General features: G+C 43.6%; 1 protein-coding gene across 1 annotated transcript in view; it reads right to left on the reverse strand.

The window, feature by feature from the left end:
- Positions 1-19,007, reverse strand: part of TG (thyroglobulin) — a 201,823-nt gene that overhangs the window by 147,031 nt on the left and 35,785 nt on the right. The window contains exons 10-14 of the mRNA XM_058175193.1: positions 14,106-14,218; positions 9,961-10,072; positions 5,829-6,029; positions 5,127-5,336; positions 1,729-1,883 (exon numbers count right to left, since the gene is read on the reverse strand). Of these exons, the coding sequence (XP_058031176.1) occupies positions 1,729-1,883; positions 5,127-5,336; positions 5,829-6,029; positions 9,961-10,072; positions 14,106-14,218 (791 nt within the window). The remainder of the gene's footprint in view (positions 1-1,728; positions 1,884-5,126; positions 5,337-5,828; positions 6,030-9,960; positions 10,073-14,105; positions 14,219-19,007) is intronic.

The following is a 19,007-nucleotide window of genomic DNA, read 5'->3' on the forward strand; positions in this document are numbered from 1 at the left end:
ATTCCATTCCATTCCATTCCATTCCATTCTACTCTCTATTCTGTCCTATCCTATTGCATTGCATTCCATTGCATTCCATTATTTTCTCTATTCTATTCTATTCTATTCTATTCTATTCTATTCTATTCTATTCTACCCTTTATATCCTGCCATCTCCCCACAACAACAACCCTGTGAGATAGGTTGGGCTGAGAGACAATAATTGGCCCAAAGTCACCCAGCCCATTTTCATGCCTAAAGCCGGACTAGAACTCACAGTCTCCTGGTGATTGGCCCAAAGTAATTAAGCTGGCTTTCATGCCTAAAGTGGGACTAGAACTCACAGTCTCCTGAGGATTGGCCCCAAGTCACCCAGCTGGCTTTCATACCTAAGGCGGGATTAGAACTCCCAGTCTGCTGGTGACTGGCTCAAAGTCACTCAGCTAGCTTTCACGCCTAAGGCGGGACTAGAACTCACAAACTCCTGGTGATTGGTCCAAAGTCACCCAGTCGGCTTTCATCTCCAGGCAAAATGAATATTCACAGCCTCCTAATTTATAGTCTGATACCTTAGCTACTAGACCAAACTGAGTTTTTATAATATAATTATAAAAATTGGATACAGAGGATGAGTTTAGCCCAACTATTAATGAATGCTTTCTGAATCAGCTCAGTTTAATACAGGAGTAGTCAACCTTTTTATACCTACCGCCCACTTTTGTATCTCTGTTAGTAGTAAAATTTTCTAACCGCCCACCGCTTCCACAGTAATGCACCATATATCGTCGTCTGTGCATGCCTCTCATGCATCATGGATTGGGTTTGGGGGGGCGCCAGCTACCAGCTCTGCTTGTCTGTTACAGCTGGGTGGTGTGGGGGGAGATGCACAAGCTATTCTGGGACAAGGCTTTTTTGTTTGCGGTCGCACTATAGCGCCATTTAGTTTCACTTACATAATGTGAACTAAACTTATGCGCGGGCGATACAAATAGTATATTTTCAGAAATTTAAATTGTCACGGCAAATTTTATGAAAACCTAATGAAAATGTTTTTAAATAATGCTATGAATTTTTTTTAAAAAGTCAATTAAATTTAAAAAAAGGAAAGAGCTTCAGTATTGAACAAAACCCCTACCGCCCACCATGAAAGCTGGAATGCCCACTAGTGGGCGGTAGGAACCAGGTTGACTACCACTGGTTTAATACTATGATATAGGAGCCATGGTGTCTCATGAGGTTAGGATCCTGAGTCAGAAGACCATTGAGAGGTTGACAGCTCAGCTGTTCTTAATCTAGAAGCACCAGCTGTGTGATGGAATGAGTTCCCATCAATTTGCTGCCCACCTAGCAGTTCGAAAGCATGAAAATGCAAAAAGATAAATAGGTACCACTTTGGTGGAAAAATGCTGAGAATGTGAAGGGAGCCCCTTCAAGCATCGCCTAGGTGAACTGGTAGCGGAGGCAGCGGGAGGCTCCGCCCACCCACCCGGACCCTTCTGCACATGCGCAGAAGCGCCCCTCCCAAACTGGTAGCAACGGGATTTGGAACCCGCCCCTGCCATAGACACATCACTCAACAGAAAATTTGGTCTCAGTTGCAGTCATTAGTCAAGGACTACCTATAGCGGTAATACTACAATAGAGTCAGAGTGTTCCTATGGGTTGGCCAAATCATACCCAGAGATGTCCTTGCACAATCCACAATAGAGCTGTTTCATTCACTTTTGTATAGATTCACCATTAAGATACCTGGATATGGCAAAAGCCACGAGACTTCAGCTCATCCAGAATGAAGACCTGAAATGTCTCCAGCAACCCGGAATAGTCAGGGCTGCAGGTCTTCTTGGGAGGCAAGATGAGCTGAAACTGGGTTTGAATCTGGACACTCTGGAATGGCTGCAGTCCTAAACACAAAGCAAAGAAAGGATCCAACAACATTAAACCCTTTCAGATGCCTCCCTCCTTATTTTCTTCACATACATTTCAAATTCATTGTCCTGCCCTCAGGTGCTTTGGAGAATATCTTGTCCCCCTCCTCTCTGTGATAGCCCCTGAGATATTGGAACACTACTATCATGTCATCCCTAGTCCTTCTTTTCATTAAATTAGACAAATTATTATTTCTCTAGTTTATTATTGTTGTTCTTGTTGTTGTTATCTATTTTATTCATTAAACATGAAACTCAGTCAACTGAACATTTAAAAATGTGTCACAAATACAACTGACTTGTGCTAATGGTTGATACGTATTGCTGCCAGTGTCCTAGATATCAACCAAGTACCTTCTTAAAATATATGATGTTCCAAGTAGCACAGTTTTTTGCAGTTCTGCTGCTGTTATTGCAGGAAGCTGCAATTTCTTTTGTGTTTTGTAAAATTCTTGGACATGGTACCAAGTGCTCCAATGACAATGGGTTTCACTGTTACATGTTTCATCCATAATCGCATAGTTTCAGTGGTCAGGTTGCGATATTTCATGATTTTTTCCAGTTCTTTTTCTTCGATTCAGGTGTCTCCTGGTACCATGATATCAATAAATTGTACGTTTCGGTTTTCAACAACTGTGATATCTGGTGTGTTGTGTTCCAAGTGATGATCTGTCTGTATTTGAAAGTCCCATAAGATCTTCACCTTCTCATTTTCTATAACTTTTTCCACTTTATGTTCCCATGACTTTTTGGGTACAGACAAGTCGTATTATTTACATAATGATCAGTGGATTAATTTAGCAACTCGGTTGTGTCTAGCTTTGTAATCAGTTTGTGCAATTTTGCTGCATTCACATATTAAATGTGAAACAGTTTCGACTTTGTTGTTGCAAAGTCGGCAGTTTGGATTGTTGGTGGATTTTTGTATCTTTGCTTTCATGGCATTAGTTTGTAGTGCTTGTTCTTGAGCAGCGAGTATTAAACATTCCATGTTGTTGTTGTTGTTGTTGTTGTTGTTGTTACTATAGAATTAGGGCCTGACCATCATGGTTATAAGTCGTGACAATCATAAATCAGGTCGTTCACCTGACTGATACCATTTTATAACCTCTTTTGCAGTGTTCATTAAGCAAATGTTGAAATTGTTAAGTAAACTAAAGGTTCACTTTTGCCGAAAACCGGAAAAAAGTGCCAATTTCCAGCAAAACTGTCATAAAATAAAGTCACATCATGGCACAAACGGCCATAAATGCAGGCTGGTTGCTAAGCACCCAACAGGCAGTCACATGACCATGAGGGAATGGTCCTTTGGAACCAGGCCATAGATAGCCCTGGAGAGGTCATTTTAACTTTGACTGGTTGCTAAGCAACCAGTCATAAGTGGAGGACTTCCTGTATTTTGAATTAAAAAAAAGTTTGTATAGGGCTCTGTATACAGTAGTGGCCAAAACTGTGGAAACGTTTTGGCAAAAGTGTATTTTCTAAAACTAGCTAATAGCACCCCTTTTTTTTTTGCAGTAGTTACCATAAAATTATACATCAATGGAAAGATAATTTAATCAGGAATGTAATGCAATAACTTTTATGAAGGATTTGCTATTAGAATAGCAGTTACAGTATAAAGAAGAAAAGTGAAACACATAGAAAAAGCAAGATATACAAAAATTACCACCATGTCAGTTAATCCTTAGCTGGGTCACCTTTAGCATGAATTACGGCCTTACAACATCTTCCCATGGAGTGAACCAAATCTTTTAGTTCTGCAACTGTTATAATGTGAAACCAAGATTGAAGGATTGCTTCTGTTAACTGGGTTTTATTTACTTACTTACTTACTTATTTATTTATTTATTTATTTATTTATTTATTTATTTATTTTGTCAAACAGTATATATAAGCATAAGCATGAAATAATTGTACAATACATAAGCTTATATATGAGTATGAATATGTTATATACTATATTAATTGGATATAACGAAAGGAAACAATAGGACAGGAACGGTAGGCACGTTTGTGCTCTTATGCACGCCCCTTATAGACCTCTTAGGAATGGGGTGAGGTCAATGGTAGATAGTTGACCATCAATTGTGTTGTAAATGTTGTACCTTGATGAACGTATCTTTTCTTTTATGTACACTGAGAGCATATGCACCAAGACAAATTCCTTGTGTGTCCAATCACACTTGGCCAATAAAAATTCTATTCAATTCTATTCTATTCTAGTTTTTGGTTGAAGCTTTGGGGATTTTGGGAAGAGACCACAGAGTCAGGTAGTGTATTCCAAGCATTAATAACTCTGTTACTGAAGTCATATTTTCTGCAATCAAGATTGGAGCGGTTCACATTAAGCTTAAATCTATTGTGTGCTCGTGTATTGTTGCAACTGAAGCTGAAGTAGTCTTCAACAGGAAGGGCATTGTAATAGATGATTGACATTGTAATAGATGATGATTATTGCTGGATCACTTCTGACTAACAAGTTTCTTTAGTCGGCTCCATAGATTTTCAATTGGGTTAAGGTCTGGGCAGGGGTGGGCTTCAAAAATTTTAGCAAGCGGTTCTCTGCCCAGTTGCTGGGTGGATGCGGCCTAGTTGGCCTGTTGCACCATGGCGGGTGGGGGCATTTTTGCCCTCCCTGGGCTCCGGAGGTTTTTCCCGGCTGCTGAATGAATGTGGCGGTGGTGGGCGTGGCCTGGTTGGCCTCCTCCACCACAGTGGGTGGGGGGTGCTTTTGCCCTCCCTGGGCTCCAGAGGCTTTCTTTGAGCCTCCGGGAAGGTGAAAACAGCCTCCCGAGGCTCTCTGGAGGCGGAAAACAGGCCCATTTCCAGCCTTCCCAAACTTCCAGTAGGCCCGTTTTTGCCCTCCCTGAGCCACCGCGTGAACCCTGCACTTACCTGCATCCAAAATGGGCCACATGGGGACTCTTGGGAGGGGCGGAATGGGGTGGGCAGGGCCAGCCAAATGTAGGATTTGGGGGTTCTCTGATGTGCATAGAATCTTAGCTAGAGGTTCCCCCAAATCCCTGCAAACCCCCAGCAGCCCACCCCTAGGTCTGGCCTATTCCCAGGCTATTCCAGCAGTGGAATATGATTCCCTTGAAACTCCAAAAAAAAGGGGGGGAGTGTTATTAGCCATCAAACCTCAAAAATACACTTTTCCCAAAAATGTTTCCACAATTTTGGCCACTCGTGTACATTCTCCCCTGCTATACTCACTCTGACAAGCAAGAGAATGAGGCGGATTTGTAAGCCAGAGGAGATTCTGGGTATCACACTGAAGAGGTTCTCTTTGAGAAAAGACATCATGATAACCCGGAGAGCAAATCACTTGACACTGCTGGATCTTTGAGTTTGCAGTGGTGATATCGCAAAAAACTCCACCGTGGATCAGCTTAGAAGCGTTATAAGACAGAGGACACCGTGGACCTGGAAAAAAAACATGATGAACGAGATCATTCCAAGAAATGGTCTTAGGTATCAAATTAGCTCTGGGAAGGAGATATTATATGCGGGCTATTGGTAGAAGAAAGAAACAATCACATACTACGGGCAGTCCTAGACGTACAACCCAGGGGTAAAATGCTCCCGGTTCGGACCGGATTGCCTAATCCGGTAACGATGGCAGCGAGTGGTTTGGAGAACCGGTAGCAAATATCCCTGCTCCCCTCCCCCCCGCCCCCGGCCATGCCCAGCTGAGCCACACAATCATCAGAGATGTTTTTACTTTTAAAAGCATTTTTTCAGCTGAAAAAAAAAATGCTTTTAAAAGTTAAAAAAAAAGAACCTCTGATGATCGTGCAGCTCAGCTGGGCATGTGGGGGGAAGATTTTTGCATTTCACCCCTGGATTTGTGTTTGTAGAAATCCTCTTCTACCAAACTGCCATCTAAACATTAAGATCCCCCTTAGTTCTTCTTACGTTCACAGGCAGGCTTCTGGCCATTAACTCTTGTCCCTGGAGCCTCCTGACCATTGTCAAGGACACACCAACAGCTTGCTTGGTCTTCACTGCATTGCGCCGGAGAGAAAACCTGACTGTTCTCGTCACACTTCGGGATGTAGCCTTTACCAATTTCGCGCAGCAGAGTCTTCGACTTCACCAGACTGCAGTAGCTGGGGCCTTCAAAAGAAGAATTAGATAGTGAAGGACAAACACAGGCTGAAGCAATAGCAATAGTACTTAGACTTATATACCGCTTCACAGTGCTTTACAGCCCACTCTAAGCGGTTTACAGAGTCAGCCTATCGCCCCCAATGATCTGGGTCCTCATTTTACCCACCTCAGAAGGATGGAAGGCTGAGTCAACCTTGAGCGAGTCAGGATAGAGCTGCTGGCAGTCAGCAGAAGTAGCCTGCAATACTGCTTTCTAACCACTGCGCCACCACAAATTGCAACCATTTTTTACCAACTGAAGTGTTATTCATTCAGGCCTTTAGCAAGGAAGAACGAAGACTCTTTGCTTCATTCTTGCCTGATCTGTCCTCCAAGCCATCTTTTATATTACAGACAGTGGTGGGATTCAAATAATTTAAAACAACCGGTTCTGTGCCCTAATGACTGGCTGGGTGGGCATGGCCATGGTGGGCATGGCTAGTGGGTGTGACAGGCAGCACTCTGCCTCCTGCACCCCCCTGGGAGCAAAAATAGGCTGCAGGGAGAACATACTGCCCCCCACCTCGGCCTGTTTTGGGCCTAGTAGACTGCCCTGCAGCCTCCTGGGAGCAAAAAAGCACCGCAGGTGGGGGGACCACACTGCACCTCCCCGCAGTTTTGGGCCTAGTAGGTCTCCCTGCACTTTTCCGGGAGCCAAAGGGGCAGGGCGGTGCCAGCCAGCAGTTTAACAACCGGTTCACCTAAACCAGCCCGAACCGGCTGAATCCCACCATTAATACAAATAGTCCTCAATTGAGCCCAATATTTCTGTTGTTAAGTAAGACATCTTCTAAGTCAGTTTTGCCCCCATTTTATGACCTTCCTTGCCACAGTTATTAAGGGAATCACTGCAACTGATAAGTTAGTAGCCCAGTTGTTAAATGATTCTGACTTCTCCATTGATGTTCTGTCCCGCCTCGCCTCCATCCGAGCAATGGCTTAATTAGCCGGCACTATCAGCTCTGGCAGCAAACTAGTGAGCGTCTGCCAAGTGACTCTGTTATTTCCCTTGAGGCCGATGAGTCACCCAGGAACAAACAGTACTTCAGCTCTTAGTTAAGCAGTTGATTTGCCTGCTACGAAGAGGCATAGCAGCCCTTACTGGTTTTATATCCTGTGGGGTGCGGCTCCATGACTCAGCACTTCCTAGGCCTGCCCCACCCCTGCTTCTGTTGTTCCTGCCTCTCCTGCCTACGAAACCTAGGGTCCAGCCAGGCCTGACTGCCATCAGCTGGGTCTGAGGCGTGGCCTGGGTGGGGGAAGAGTCAGGGGATGGAGGCCTCATTATCTCCTCCACCTGTCTTGCCTCTGGCTTCTGGAGCTGAGCCAGGGAAGCCGGTGCTCCCGAGGTAAGTCCTGATGGCCCTTCCCCCTCACTTTCCAAGTCACTTTCTGGCAGGGGACCCGGCTCGGGGGGGGCGCAGACACAACAATTGACTTTGCTTGTAAGAAGGTCGCCAAAGGTGATCACATGACCCCCGGGACACAGCAACGGTCATAAATATGGCCAAGTATCTGAATTTTGATCACATGACCATGGGGGAATGCTGCAAAGATCGTAACTGTGAAAAACGGCCATAAGTCACATGTTTCAGTGCTGTTGTAACTTTGAATGGTCACTAAACAAACTTTTGTACCTTTTCTTAGGGCTGATCGCACAGTCTGCCAGATGTTTAGACTGGATTTGGCATTTTTATCCACCTAACAAGTCCTTCCCAAGAAACTAAGGAAGGCAGCTGTTGTTGTCTCATGGTATAAAAGCATCATCATGAGATGAAGGCATTTTTGCAATTGACTGATGGTGAGTTGGCCCCTGGTGCTCTCGGAGCCTGCTAGCTTTCTTGCAGATGTTTCATTATCCAACTAGGTAACGTCATCAGTGCTGTAAGTCTAGCACTGATGATGTCACCTAGTTTGGGTAATGAAACACCTGCAAGAAAACAAGCAAGGTCAGAGAGCACCAAGGACCCTTCATGTCAACCCTGAGCTACAAATATTCTCTTTTATTAGTGACTGATGGTGAATTTGTCACTGCTGAAGGTGTTACACCAGATGTTTCAGTTGCCCAATTACTTACGGGACCGCCTGCTGTTACTCCATGCCTCCCACCGACCCGTACGCTCACACAGAGAGGGACTTCTCAGGGTGCCATCTACCAAACAATGTCGGCTGGCGGCCCCCAGGGGAAGATCCTTCTCTGTGGGGGCTCCCACACTCTGGAACGAGCTTCCCCCTGGTTTACGCCAAATATCTGACCTTCAGACCTTTCGCCGCGAATTGAAAACACATCTGTTCATTGCGCGCGGGGCTGGCTTAAGGCTTTTCTTTTTAAATTGCCTAGATCTAAATTTTAAACTCTATTTATGTTTTAAATTGGGGTTTTTAGATTTTTTTAAATATTTTTAATTTTTCGGCCATCTGCATAATAAGTTTCTTAATTCATTTTTAATTGTATATGGTTTATGTTTTATTTTGGCTGTACACTGCCCTGAGTCCTTCGGGAGAAAATTACTATTGGTGTTATCTTTGCTTTCTTTTGCCACAGTCTTTCTACTTCTATTTGTATGACTTCGTACTGCTCATCCTCTTACGTACAACGGTTCCTTTAGTGTTCATTTAAAGTTTACGACGACATTGAAAAAAAGTGACTTATGACCATTTTCCCACACGTACGATCACGGCAACATCCCCAAGATCCAAATTCAAATGCTTGGCAACTGATTCAAATTTATGACAGTCACAGTGTCCTGGGATCATGTGATCACCTTTTGGGGACCTTCTGACAATGGGGAAGCCAGATTCACTTAATGGCCATGTGGCTAACTTAACAACCTCAGTCACTCACTTAACAACTGTGGCAAGAAAGGTCATAAAATGGGGCAAGACTTAAGAGTAACAGAGTTGGAAAGGACCTTGGAGGTCATCTAGTCCAACCCCCTGCTCACGCAGGAGACCCTTACTAGGGATTCGAATCACCGAACTGCCGACCTTTCTGATCGACAAGCTCAGTGTCTTAGCCACTGAGCCACTGAGTCAGGCCTTTAACTCACCTAACAGATGTCTCGCTTAGTGACAGAAATGTTGGGCTCAATGGTGGCCGTAAGTCGAGGACTACCTGTATTTTGTGATTTTTCTCCAGTTCTTTTGGTTCTGTTATGCTGTCTTCAGAAAAGGCCACCTCCACTATACACGCTTAGTCTTTTATTAGCATTTTTAACTGGCTATTATTGTATTTTCCTTGTTTTAGTTGTTGTGAGCCACCCAAAGTCGCAGGCAGTCAGGCAGCATAAAAATTGGATTAATGTACAAATAAATATTTCCTGCGGTCACACCTATGTAGTAAAATCTGGTATTTTCTTCCCCCGAGGAAAGTCTTTTCTTAGTTCCTTTTTATTGCCTAAAATGCAGACACTTAAAAATAGAGCTTTAATCAGTTTAATAGGAACAAAAGTTTCCATTGGTGAAGGCGGAGAATACAAGCAAGAGCATTCCTACAGGGTCAAGCCAAAATTCCAACAAGAGTATTTTAGAATGTGTTTGCACACTTCTCAGCCCTTCTTTAGAGAATTTGGGGTGGGGAGGATCATGCAGGAACTGTGCTATCTTAGGAAATCAGGTAATTCCTATTCAACTTTTCATGCTCTTATTGAGACTCTGGAAAGAGTGCAGAGAAGAGCACAAAGACGATTAGGGGATGTTGTGGTCCCCCAGCAGCCTGCAGAGCTGGCAGTGGAGTCGGACAGCGATGAGGCTGAGGAAGAACATGGGCCAGTCCTGGAGGCTGGGGAAGGCCCAGATGAGCTTTCACTTTAGAAGACGGGATTAGCTAAAGGAGAACTTCTGCAGATTCCCTAAATAGGATCAGAAGTTAAATTAGAAAGCAATCGGAGACACTTACAAGGAGTCTCGCCGTTAGAATCAATTTCGCTCTCTTGCATTACAGCTCCCGACACCGGGTTGACACACCAGGCCTGTGAATCCGATTTCTGAAAATTCGCATAGTCTCCATTCTAAAATGGAATGGAGATGAGAGAGGCATATAAATTAGATCGATCGATCGATAGATCGATAGATCGATAGATAGATAGATAGATAGATAGATAGATAGATAGATAGATAGATAGATAGATAGATAGATAGGCAGGCAGGCAGACAGACGGATGAGAGAAAGAGAGATAAATAGATAAGATAGATGATAGCTAGATAGGTGATAGATAGATATAGATAATTGATAGACTGATAGGATAATGATAGATAGTTGGTTGATAGATAGAGAGATAGAGATAGATAGATGATTGATAGATTGATAGGATAATGTTAGATAGATAGATAGATAGATAGATAGATAGATAGATAGATAGATACAGAAGATAGAGATAGAGAGAGAGAGAGATTAGATAGAGATAGATAGATAGATAGATAGATAGATAGATAGATAGATAGATAGAGATAGATAAGATAGATAGATAGATAGATAGATAGATAAATAGAGATAGATAGATAGACAGACAGACAGACATATAGATACAGAGAAGATAGAGATAGATAGATAGATAGATAGATAGATAGATAGATAGATAGATAGATAGACAGACAGACATATAGATACAGAGAAGATAGAGATAGATAGATAGATAGATAGATAGATAGATAGATAGATAGATAGATAGATAGATAGATAGATAGATAGATAGATAGATACAGAGAAGATAGAGATAGATAGATAGATAGATAGATAGATAGATAGATAGATAGATAGATAGATAGATAGATAGATAGATAGATAGATAGATAGATAGATAATTGATAGATTAATAGGATAATGATAGATAGATAGATAGATAGATAGATAGATAGATAGATAGATAGATAGATAGATAGATAGATAGACAGACAGACATATAGATACAGAGAAGATAGAGATAGATAGATAGATAGATACAGAGAAGATAGAGATAGATAGATAGATAGATAGATAGATAGATAGATAGATAGATAGATAGATAGATAGATAGATAGATAGATAGATAGATAAATGGATGGTTATGTCCACAGGTTCTGTACAAGATTGTTGTTTTTAAGGACCAGCACCTCTAACAAAATTTAAAGGCTGGCTAATTCACACACAACACCCTTCGTATTTTCTGCTACTGGCTCTCATTATTTATACTACTCATTCTAAAACGAGTAGCATAATAATGAGCAGCTGAGTGTGGTTGATCCCAAAGACAACAAAACAGCATTCAGTGTGAGGGCAATTTTTAAAGTAGGTTGGGAAGCCGAACCAAAAATCCATCCTTGAAGAGGGTAATAGCAAAGTACACCTGTGTTGATGCCAGGAGCTGAACTCAGAAGAATCTTCATTTCCACACTGCTTAACTGAGACGTGAACAGTCTACAAGATGGTGAACATGTTTGGCTCTTGAGCATCCCATATGTACCCTGAGATCATTCCACTGATATTTTGGATTCTTTTTCAAAGTCTAGGGAAATTTAAAATGGGAATGGTTTCCCTGGCTGAGGAACTCTGGGAGTTGAAGTCCACAAGTCTTAGAAGAGCCAAGTTTGCAGACCCCTGCCCTATGGGAAGCTTCCTGCTCCCATTCCCACTTTTAAAATCACCAAGAACAACAACAACAAATTCTAGGTTAGTGTGGGGAGATTGAGAATGGGTCCTGAGATTTCATTGCGCTTCCTGCTCTTAAAGCTCCCTCAAAGGCTAGTGAAAATAAATCGGTGTTATTGCCCTTTCCAAAATCACCAGAAGGCCTTTGCTGGTCCTGAATATGTCAGGAGACTGACCTGGGGCCCCTAACTCCTCACAACCTTCCACTCTTAATAGAATAGAATAGAATAGAATAGAATAGAATAGAATAGAATAGAATAGAATAGAATAGAATAGAATTTTTTATTGGCCAAGTGTGATTGGACACACAAAAAAATTGTCTTGTTGCATACACTCTTGGAGTACATAAAAGAAAAGATATATTCGTCAAGAATCATAAGGTACAACATTAATGATAGTCATAGGGAAACAGTCAATATAAATCTTAAGGATACCAGCAACAAGGTTACAGTCATACAGTCATAAGTGGGAGGAGATGGGTGATGGGAACGATGACAAGATTAATAATAATGCAGACTTAGTAACTAGTTTGACAGTATTGAGGGAATTATTTGTTTAGCAGAATGATGGCCTTCGGGAAAAAACTGTTCTTGTGTCTAATTTTTCTGATGTGCAGTGCTCTATAGCATCGTTTTGAGGGTAGGAGTTGAAACAGTTTATGTTTCTTGACGATAGATCAAAGAAAAGCTCTCAAAGACATCTAAAATCCTCAAAAGTCACTCTAAGCACTATGAAAGGCATCCATCATCCTGTTTTCTGTAGATTTAGGAATTACAGAACCTAGCATGTCCTCATGCTAAACAAGATAATTGGATGGGAGAGGGAGAAGGAGTCATATTTTTAGTAAACCTGGAATTAGCCACATTTCTGCCTGAAAGGAAAGTTTCAGCTTATTCAATTCTAGGAGGCTGTGCTCATCTTCATTTCCTACTTGAGGGACACATTCATGGTCATGGTTCGGCATGGCTACACCCTGAGGCACACAGAATGCTGAATTAAAGATAAAGGTAAAGGTTCCCCTCGCACATACGTGCTAGTCATTGCCGACTCTAGGGGGTGGTGCTCATCTCTGTTTCAAAGCCGAAGAGCCAGCGCTGTCCGAAGACGTCTCTGTGGTCATGTGGCCAGCATGACTCAACGCCAAAGGTGCACAGAAGGATGTTACCTTCCCACCAAAGGTGGTCCGTATTTTTCTATTTGCATTTTTACGTGCTTTCGAACTGCTAGGTTGGCAGAAGCTGGGACAAGTAAAGGGAGCTCATGCCATTATGCAGCACTAGGGATTCGAACCGCTGAACTGCCGACCTTTCGATCAACAAGCTCAACGCCTTTAGCCCTGAGCCACCATGAAGAAAACTTTAGGAACTGTTTAATCAGTCAGCAATAGCTTGCAGGAGAAGAGCTCAACGTCCTAGCCCCTGAGCCACCGTGTCCCTTTATGTAATGGGAATGGAATGGAATGGAATGGAATGGAAAGGTAATGCTGAATTACTTTTCCACAAAGTGGTATCTATTTATCTACTCGCATTTGCATGCTTTCGAACTGCTAGGTGAGCAGGAGCTGCAGCAAGGGAGGGGAGGGGAGCTCACTCCATCATGCAGTACTCAGTCTCGATCTGCCAGCCTTCTGGTCGATAAGCCCAGCATCTTAACTGCTAGGCTACCGTAGCCCCTTTCTCCCCCAGAAAAAAAAATACAAATATCCCAACCTTCAAAAAGGGAAAAGTGTAATCATGTAATAATCAAAATGGCACGGGACCGGGTTACTTGCCTACTGCCACCTATAGCCTCCCATCGGCCTGTGCGCTCCCATAGGGAGGGCCTCCTCGGGGTGCCGTCAGTCAAACAATGTCAACTGGCGACCCCCAGGAGAAGGGCCTTCTCTGTGGGGGCTCCAGCCCTATGGAATGAGTTGCCTCCAGGGTTGCATCAACTCCCCGACCTCCGGTCCTTTAAATGCGAACTCAAGACTCTCTTATTTCACCATGCGGGGCTAGCTTGAGGAAATTTTAAGTGGGGTTTTAGGATTGTTTTACTTTAGTTTTAATTTTAATTGGCCATTTTATAATTAGTTTTTTTAATATGCTTTTAAATTTTGTCTATGTGCATGTTGTTTTTACTTGGCTATGTACCGCCCTGAGTCCTTCGGGAGAAGGGCGGTATAAAAATCTAATAAATAAAATAAAATAAAATAAAATAAAATAAAATAAAATAAAATAAAATAAAATAAATAAGTAAGTAAGTAAGTAAGTAAATAAAATAAAATAAAATAAAATAAAATAAATAAATAAATAAATAAATAAAATAAAATAAAATAAAATAAAATAAAATAAAATAAAATAAAATAAAATAAAATAAAATAAAATAAAATACAATAAAATAAAATAAAATACAATTTTCAGCTTTATACAACTTGCCTCCAGACAGGACGGAGTAAACAGAGCTGCTGAAGTTGCGTTCCGTGTCAATCCATTCATTCTCCAACTGGCAATCTGGGCGTTGACTTGGGAACGTTGACATGATGTCTGACCTGCATTCAGATTTTATTTATTTATTTATTTTATTTATTTGATTTTTATACTGCCCTTCTCCCGAAGGACTCAGGGCGGTGTACAGGCAAAAATAAAACAGATAATACAATGTACAATTTAAAATGCAGATTAAAAAACTTATTTTAAAAATTAGCCTGATAGGTTAAAATATACTAGACTAAAAAACCCCATTTAAAATTAATTAATAAAAATTTAAAATTAATAAAATTCAATTCAAGCCAGCCCCGCGCGAATGAAAAGATGTGTCTTCAGTTCACGGCGGAAGGTCCGAAGGTCAGGTATTTGGCGTAAACCCGGGGGAAGCTCGTTCCAGAGTGTGGGAGCCCCCACAGAGAAGGCCCTTCCCCTGGGGGCCGCCAGCCGACATTGCTTGGCGGACGGCACCCTGAGAAGTCCCTCTCTATGGGAGCATACGGGTCGGTGGGAGGCATGCGGTAACAGCAGGCGGTCCCGTAAGTACCCAGGCCCTAAGCCATGGAGTGCTTTAAAGGTCATAACCAACACTTTAAAGATCATTTTTTTTCCAGAGTAATATGTATTCCAGCTAGCAAACAAGTCCGAAGACCCACTTACTTCTTCATCCCGATTAATTAAAGACAGTTGCAGAAACTGAGGAAACTAAATGTTTCCAAGTGTTCACTTCAGCCAAAGACATTAGTAGTTAAGACACAGCTGAAGAAATCCATACCCCAGAATCACTTCATCAATCCAAATAACTAAGCCTAGGACAGAATTCAATCCAATCAAATCTCCAAGGACACCTATAAAAATGTTTCACACCCAACTGAGGAGCAAAATACAAGTGTTCTATGATCTAAGGAGCTGCCATAAAGAAGAGGGAGTCAAGCTATTCTCCAAAGCACCTGGAGGCAAAACATGTAGCAATGGATGGAAACTTAATCAAGGAAAGGATAAAACACCCTTTGAATTGTGTGGGAATAAGGAATTTTTCTAGAGGAAAAAATTGCAGACTACAGGAACCAGGAGCATCACTCAGGTGACCCTGAGGACACAGATAAACCTCCAAGTGCTTCAATGACCCTCTAAAGGGATACAAATGACCAGCTGTCTGCAAGGAATATAAATCCTTCCATTCCCCACCATCCAGTCAGAGCTGAAGAAGCTTCTTGGACGAGAAGCGAAACGTCTTCAAAGGAAAAAACAAAAAAGTCCAGTTGCCTCCTGAAAAAAAGCGCCTTTGGGACAAGAAGTGCTAATGAACAGCCCCTGTAAGAAACCTCTTCTGTTACTATCTTTGCTAATAAAGAAAATGCTAAGGGCTTTCACCACCCCTTGCATTTTCTTACTTTTTCCAGTTACGGTAAATATAGACATATAAACAAATAAGAAACTGAAGGCAAGAAAAAGGGAATAAGGGAATAAAACCGGCGTAGCATCCTCGGCAGCTCATGAGTTCATGGCTTCCATGACGGCCATGGACCTGATTCAGTTAATTGACGGCCCTACCCACGTCGGGGGAGGTACCCTAGACCTGATTTTTATCTCTGGCCAGTGGTCTAATGATCTGGTTTTAAATGATTTAGTTGTTTAACCTTTGTCATGGTCAGATCATTTTCTCCTTCGTCTAGACTTTCTGACTGCTACCCACCACCGCAGGGAGACGGAACCAATGCGTTGGTTCCGTCCCAGGCACCTGATGGACCCGGAGAGGTTCCTGACGGAGCTTGGGCCGTTTCCCGAACACCTGGCCCACGACTCGACTGAAGAGCTAGTTGCGGCCTGGGAACAGGCCGCGGCTGGAGCTTTGGACCGTGTCATGCCTTTGCGGCCTCTGACCCGGCGTCGGTCTCAACCAGCTCCTTGGTTCTCCGAGGAGCTGAGGGAGATGAAGTGCCAGAGAAGACGCCTAGAGAGTGCCTGGAGATCCAGTCGCTCTGAGGCTGACCGGACACTAGTTAGGTCCTATAGTAGGACCTACCTAGTGGCAATGAGGGTTCTGCGGCGTTCCTCGTTCCTCCCTCATTGCGTCGGCAGATAACCGCCCGGCCGCCCTGTTTGGGTGACCCGCTCGCTCCTTCAACAGGAGGCGGAGGACCCCTACAAGGCGTGCCGAGGAGTTTAACGGTTATCTATCGACAAAATCGTTCAGCTTCGGGACGGATTGGATCAAAATTGGGTAGATCCAGGCGAGGGTTCTGAGGCCCGTCTTGTTGAGGTGGTTTGGGATGACTTTGATCCTGTGACTCCCGAGGACATGGACAGGTTGCTGGGTAGGCTGAGCATACCACATGTTTACTGGATCCGTGCCCCTCCTGGTTAGTACTGGCTACTCAGGAGGTGACACGAGGCTGGCTCCAGGGGATTACAAATGCTTCTTTGTGGGAGGCGGCCTTGAAAGAGGCGGTGGTGAGACCCCTCCTCAAGAAGCCTTCCCTGGACCCAGCTGTTTTAGGGAACTACCGGCCAGTCTCCAATCTTCGCTTTACGGCGAAGGTTGTAGAGAGTGTGGTGGCATGTCAGCTACCCCAGTACCTGGATGAAGCTGTCTATCTAGACCCGTTCCAGTCCGGCTTCCGGCCCGGATACAGTACGGAGACAGCTTTGGTCGCACTGGTGGATGATCTCTGGAGGGCCAGGGATAGGGGTTACTCCTCTGCCCTGGTCCTATTAGACCTCTCAGCGGCTTTTGATACCATCGACCATGGTATCCTGCTGCGCCGGTTGGAGGGGTTGGGAGTGGGAGGCACCGTTTATCGGTGGTTCTCCTCCTACCTCTCTGATCGGACGCAGGCGGTGTTGGCAGGGGGGCAGAGATCGACTCCAAGGTGCCTCATGTGTGGGGTGCCGCAGGGGTCGATTCTCTCACCCCTCCTGTTCAACATCTATATGAAGCCGCTGGGTGAGATCATCAGTGGCTTTGGGGTGAGATACCAACTGTACGCTGATGACACCCAGCTGTACTTTTCCACCCCGGGCCACCCCAGTGAAGCTGTCGAAGTGCTGTCCCGGTGTCTGGAAGCCGTACGGGTCTGGATGGGGAGGAACAGGCTCAAACTTAATCCCTCCAAGACGGAGTGGCTGTGGATGCCGGCACCTCGGTACAGTCAGCTGCAGATGCGGCTGTCTGTCGGGGGTGAATCATTGGCCGGATGGAGAAGGTACGCAACTTGGGCGTGCTCCTGGATGGTCGGTTGTCCTTTGAAGACCATTTGGCGACCGTCTCCAGGAGAGCATTTTATCAGGTTCGCCTGATCCGCCAGTTGCGTCCCTTCCTGGACCGGGATGCCTTATGCACAGTCACTCATGCCGTTACCTCTCGCCTGGACTACTGCAATGCTCTCTACATGGGGCTCCCCTTGAAGAGCACCGGAGACTTCAGCTAGTTCAGAACGCGGCTGCGGGTTATTGAGGGCGTCTCGGGCTCCCACATAACATCTATCCTGCGCAGACTGCACTGGCTACCTGTTGTTTTCCGGTGCGCTTCAAGGTATTGGTTACCACCTTTAAAGCGCTCCATGGCTTAGGACCGGGCTATCTGGGACCGCCTACTGCTGGCTTCTATCTCCCATCGTCCGCACGCTCCCACAGAGGGACTCCTCAGGGTGCCGTCAGCCAAACAGTGTCGACTGGCGGCCCCAGGGGAGGGCCTTCTCTGTGGGAGCTCCGACCCTGTGGAACGAACTTCCCCTCGGACTTCGACAATTACCTGACCTTAGGACCTTTCGCCGCGAACTTAAAACTTATTTATTTCGTATGGCTGGACTAGCCTGATTTTTATTTTTATTGGATGGGTTTTTAAAATTTTGTTATTTTACGGGGGAGTACGTTTTTTAACATTTTGGGCATTTAAATTAGTTTTTTAAGGGATGTTTTTAATTAGTGTGTATTTATATTTTATCTGCCTGTTCACCGCCCTGAGTCCTTTGGGAGAAGGGCGGTATACAAATTAAAATATTATTATTATTATTATTAAAATTCTAAAGGAATAAACAAGGGATTTGGAAATGCCATGGAAGGTGTCGTTTCCCAGTCTATCCTTAATTAATTGCGAAAGTTGTATATATTGTTTTAAAAGATGAAAGTTGTTACTACGCGCAGCCAAGAATGAATATCAATAGCCACGATCCAACTATAATAAATCACCAAACTGCAATCAGTTTTATGCATAATGCTAAAAATCTGTTGTGATTTAGACTTCTTGTATTTTCACTCATCTTTACTCTTAAAGAATCTATGTTACAGATGTTGTATGGGATTACTGTATTTTTCAGAGTGTAAGATGTACCTTTTCCCCCCCTAAAAGGGGGTGAAAATTTAGGTGCGTCTTATACAATAAATGTAGCCCCTCACCCACCCACTGGCCCCTACCCTTTGACCTCTGCCTCCCAGCAATTTACCTCCTTGCAGCAAGCAGCAACAGCCCATTTCAGCTTCAGCACAGCCTGATTAGCACAAGTTGAGTGTCAGTTGGATCGGCATCCCGACTCTCAGCTGTTTTGCGGGGGCCTCTTCTGCTTGCTGGAAGGAGTTAAATTGCTGGGAGCAGTTTTTTTTTTCTTGTGCTAATCAAGCTAGGCTGAAAACGAAAATGAAAGTAATGCAGGTTATTTGCTGTTTGCTGCAACCAGGCACAATTGCTGGGAGGCAGAGGCAGATTTCTTTTTCTTGTTTTCCTCACCAAAAAAGGTAGGTGTGTCTTGTAGTCCAGAGTGTCTTATACTCCAAAAAATACAGTATTTAAACAAATAAGGTCTTTTTCAATATTACTCCTTTCTGTAATGGCCATATCATCTCAATTGACTGAAG

Source organism: Ahaetulla prasina, chromosome 3 (genome assembly GCF_028640845.1).
Source record: "Ahaetulla prasina isolate Xishuangbanna chromosome 3, ASM2864084v1, whole genome shotgun sequence".
Taxonomy (NCBI): Eukaryota; Metazoa; Chordata; class Lepidosauria; order Squamata; family Colubridae; genus Ahaetulla; species Ahaetulla prasina.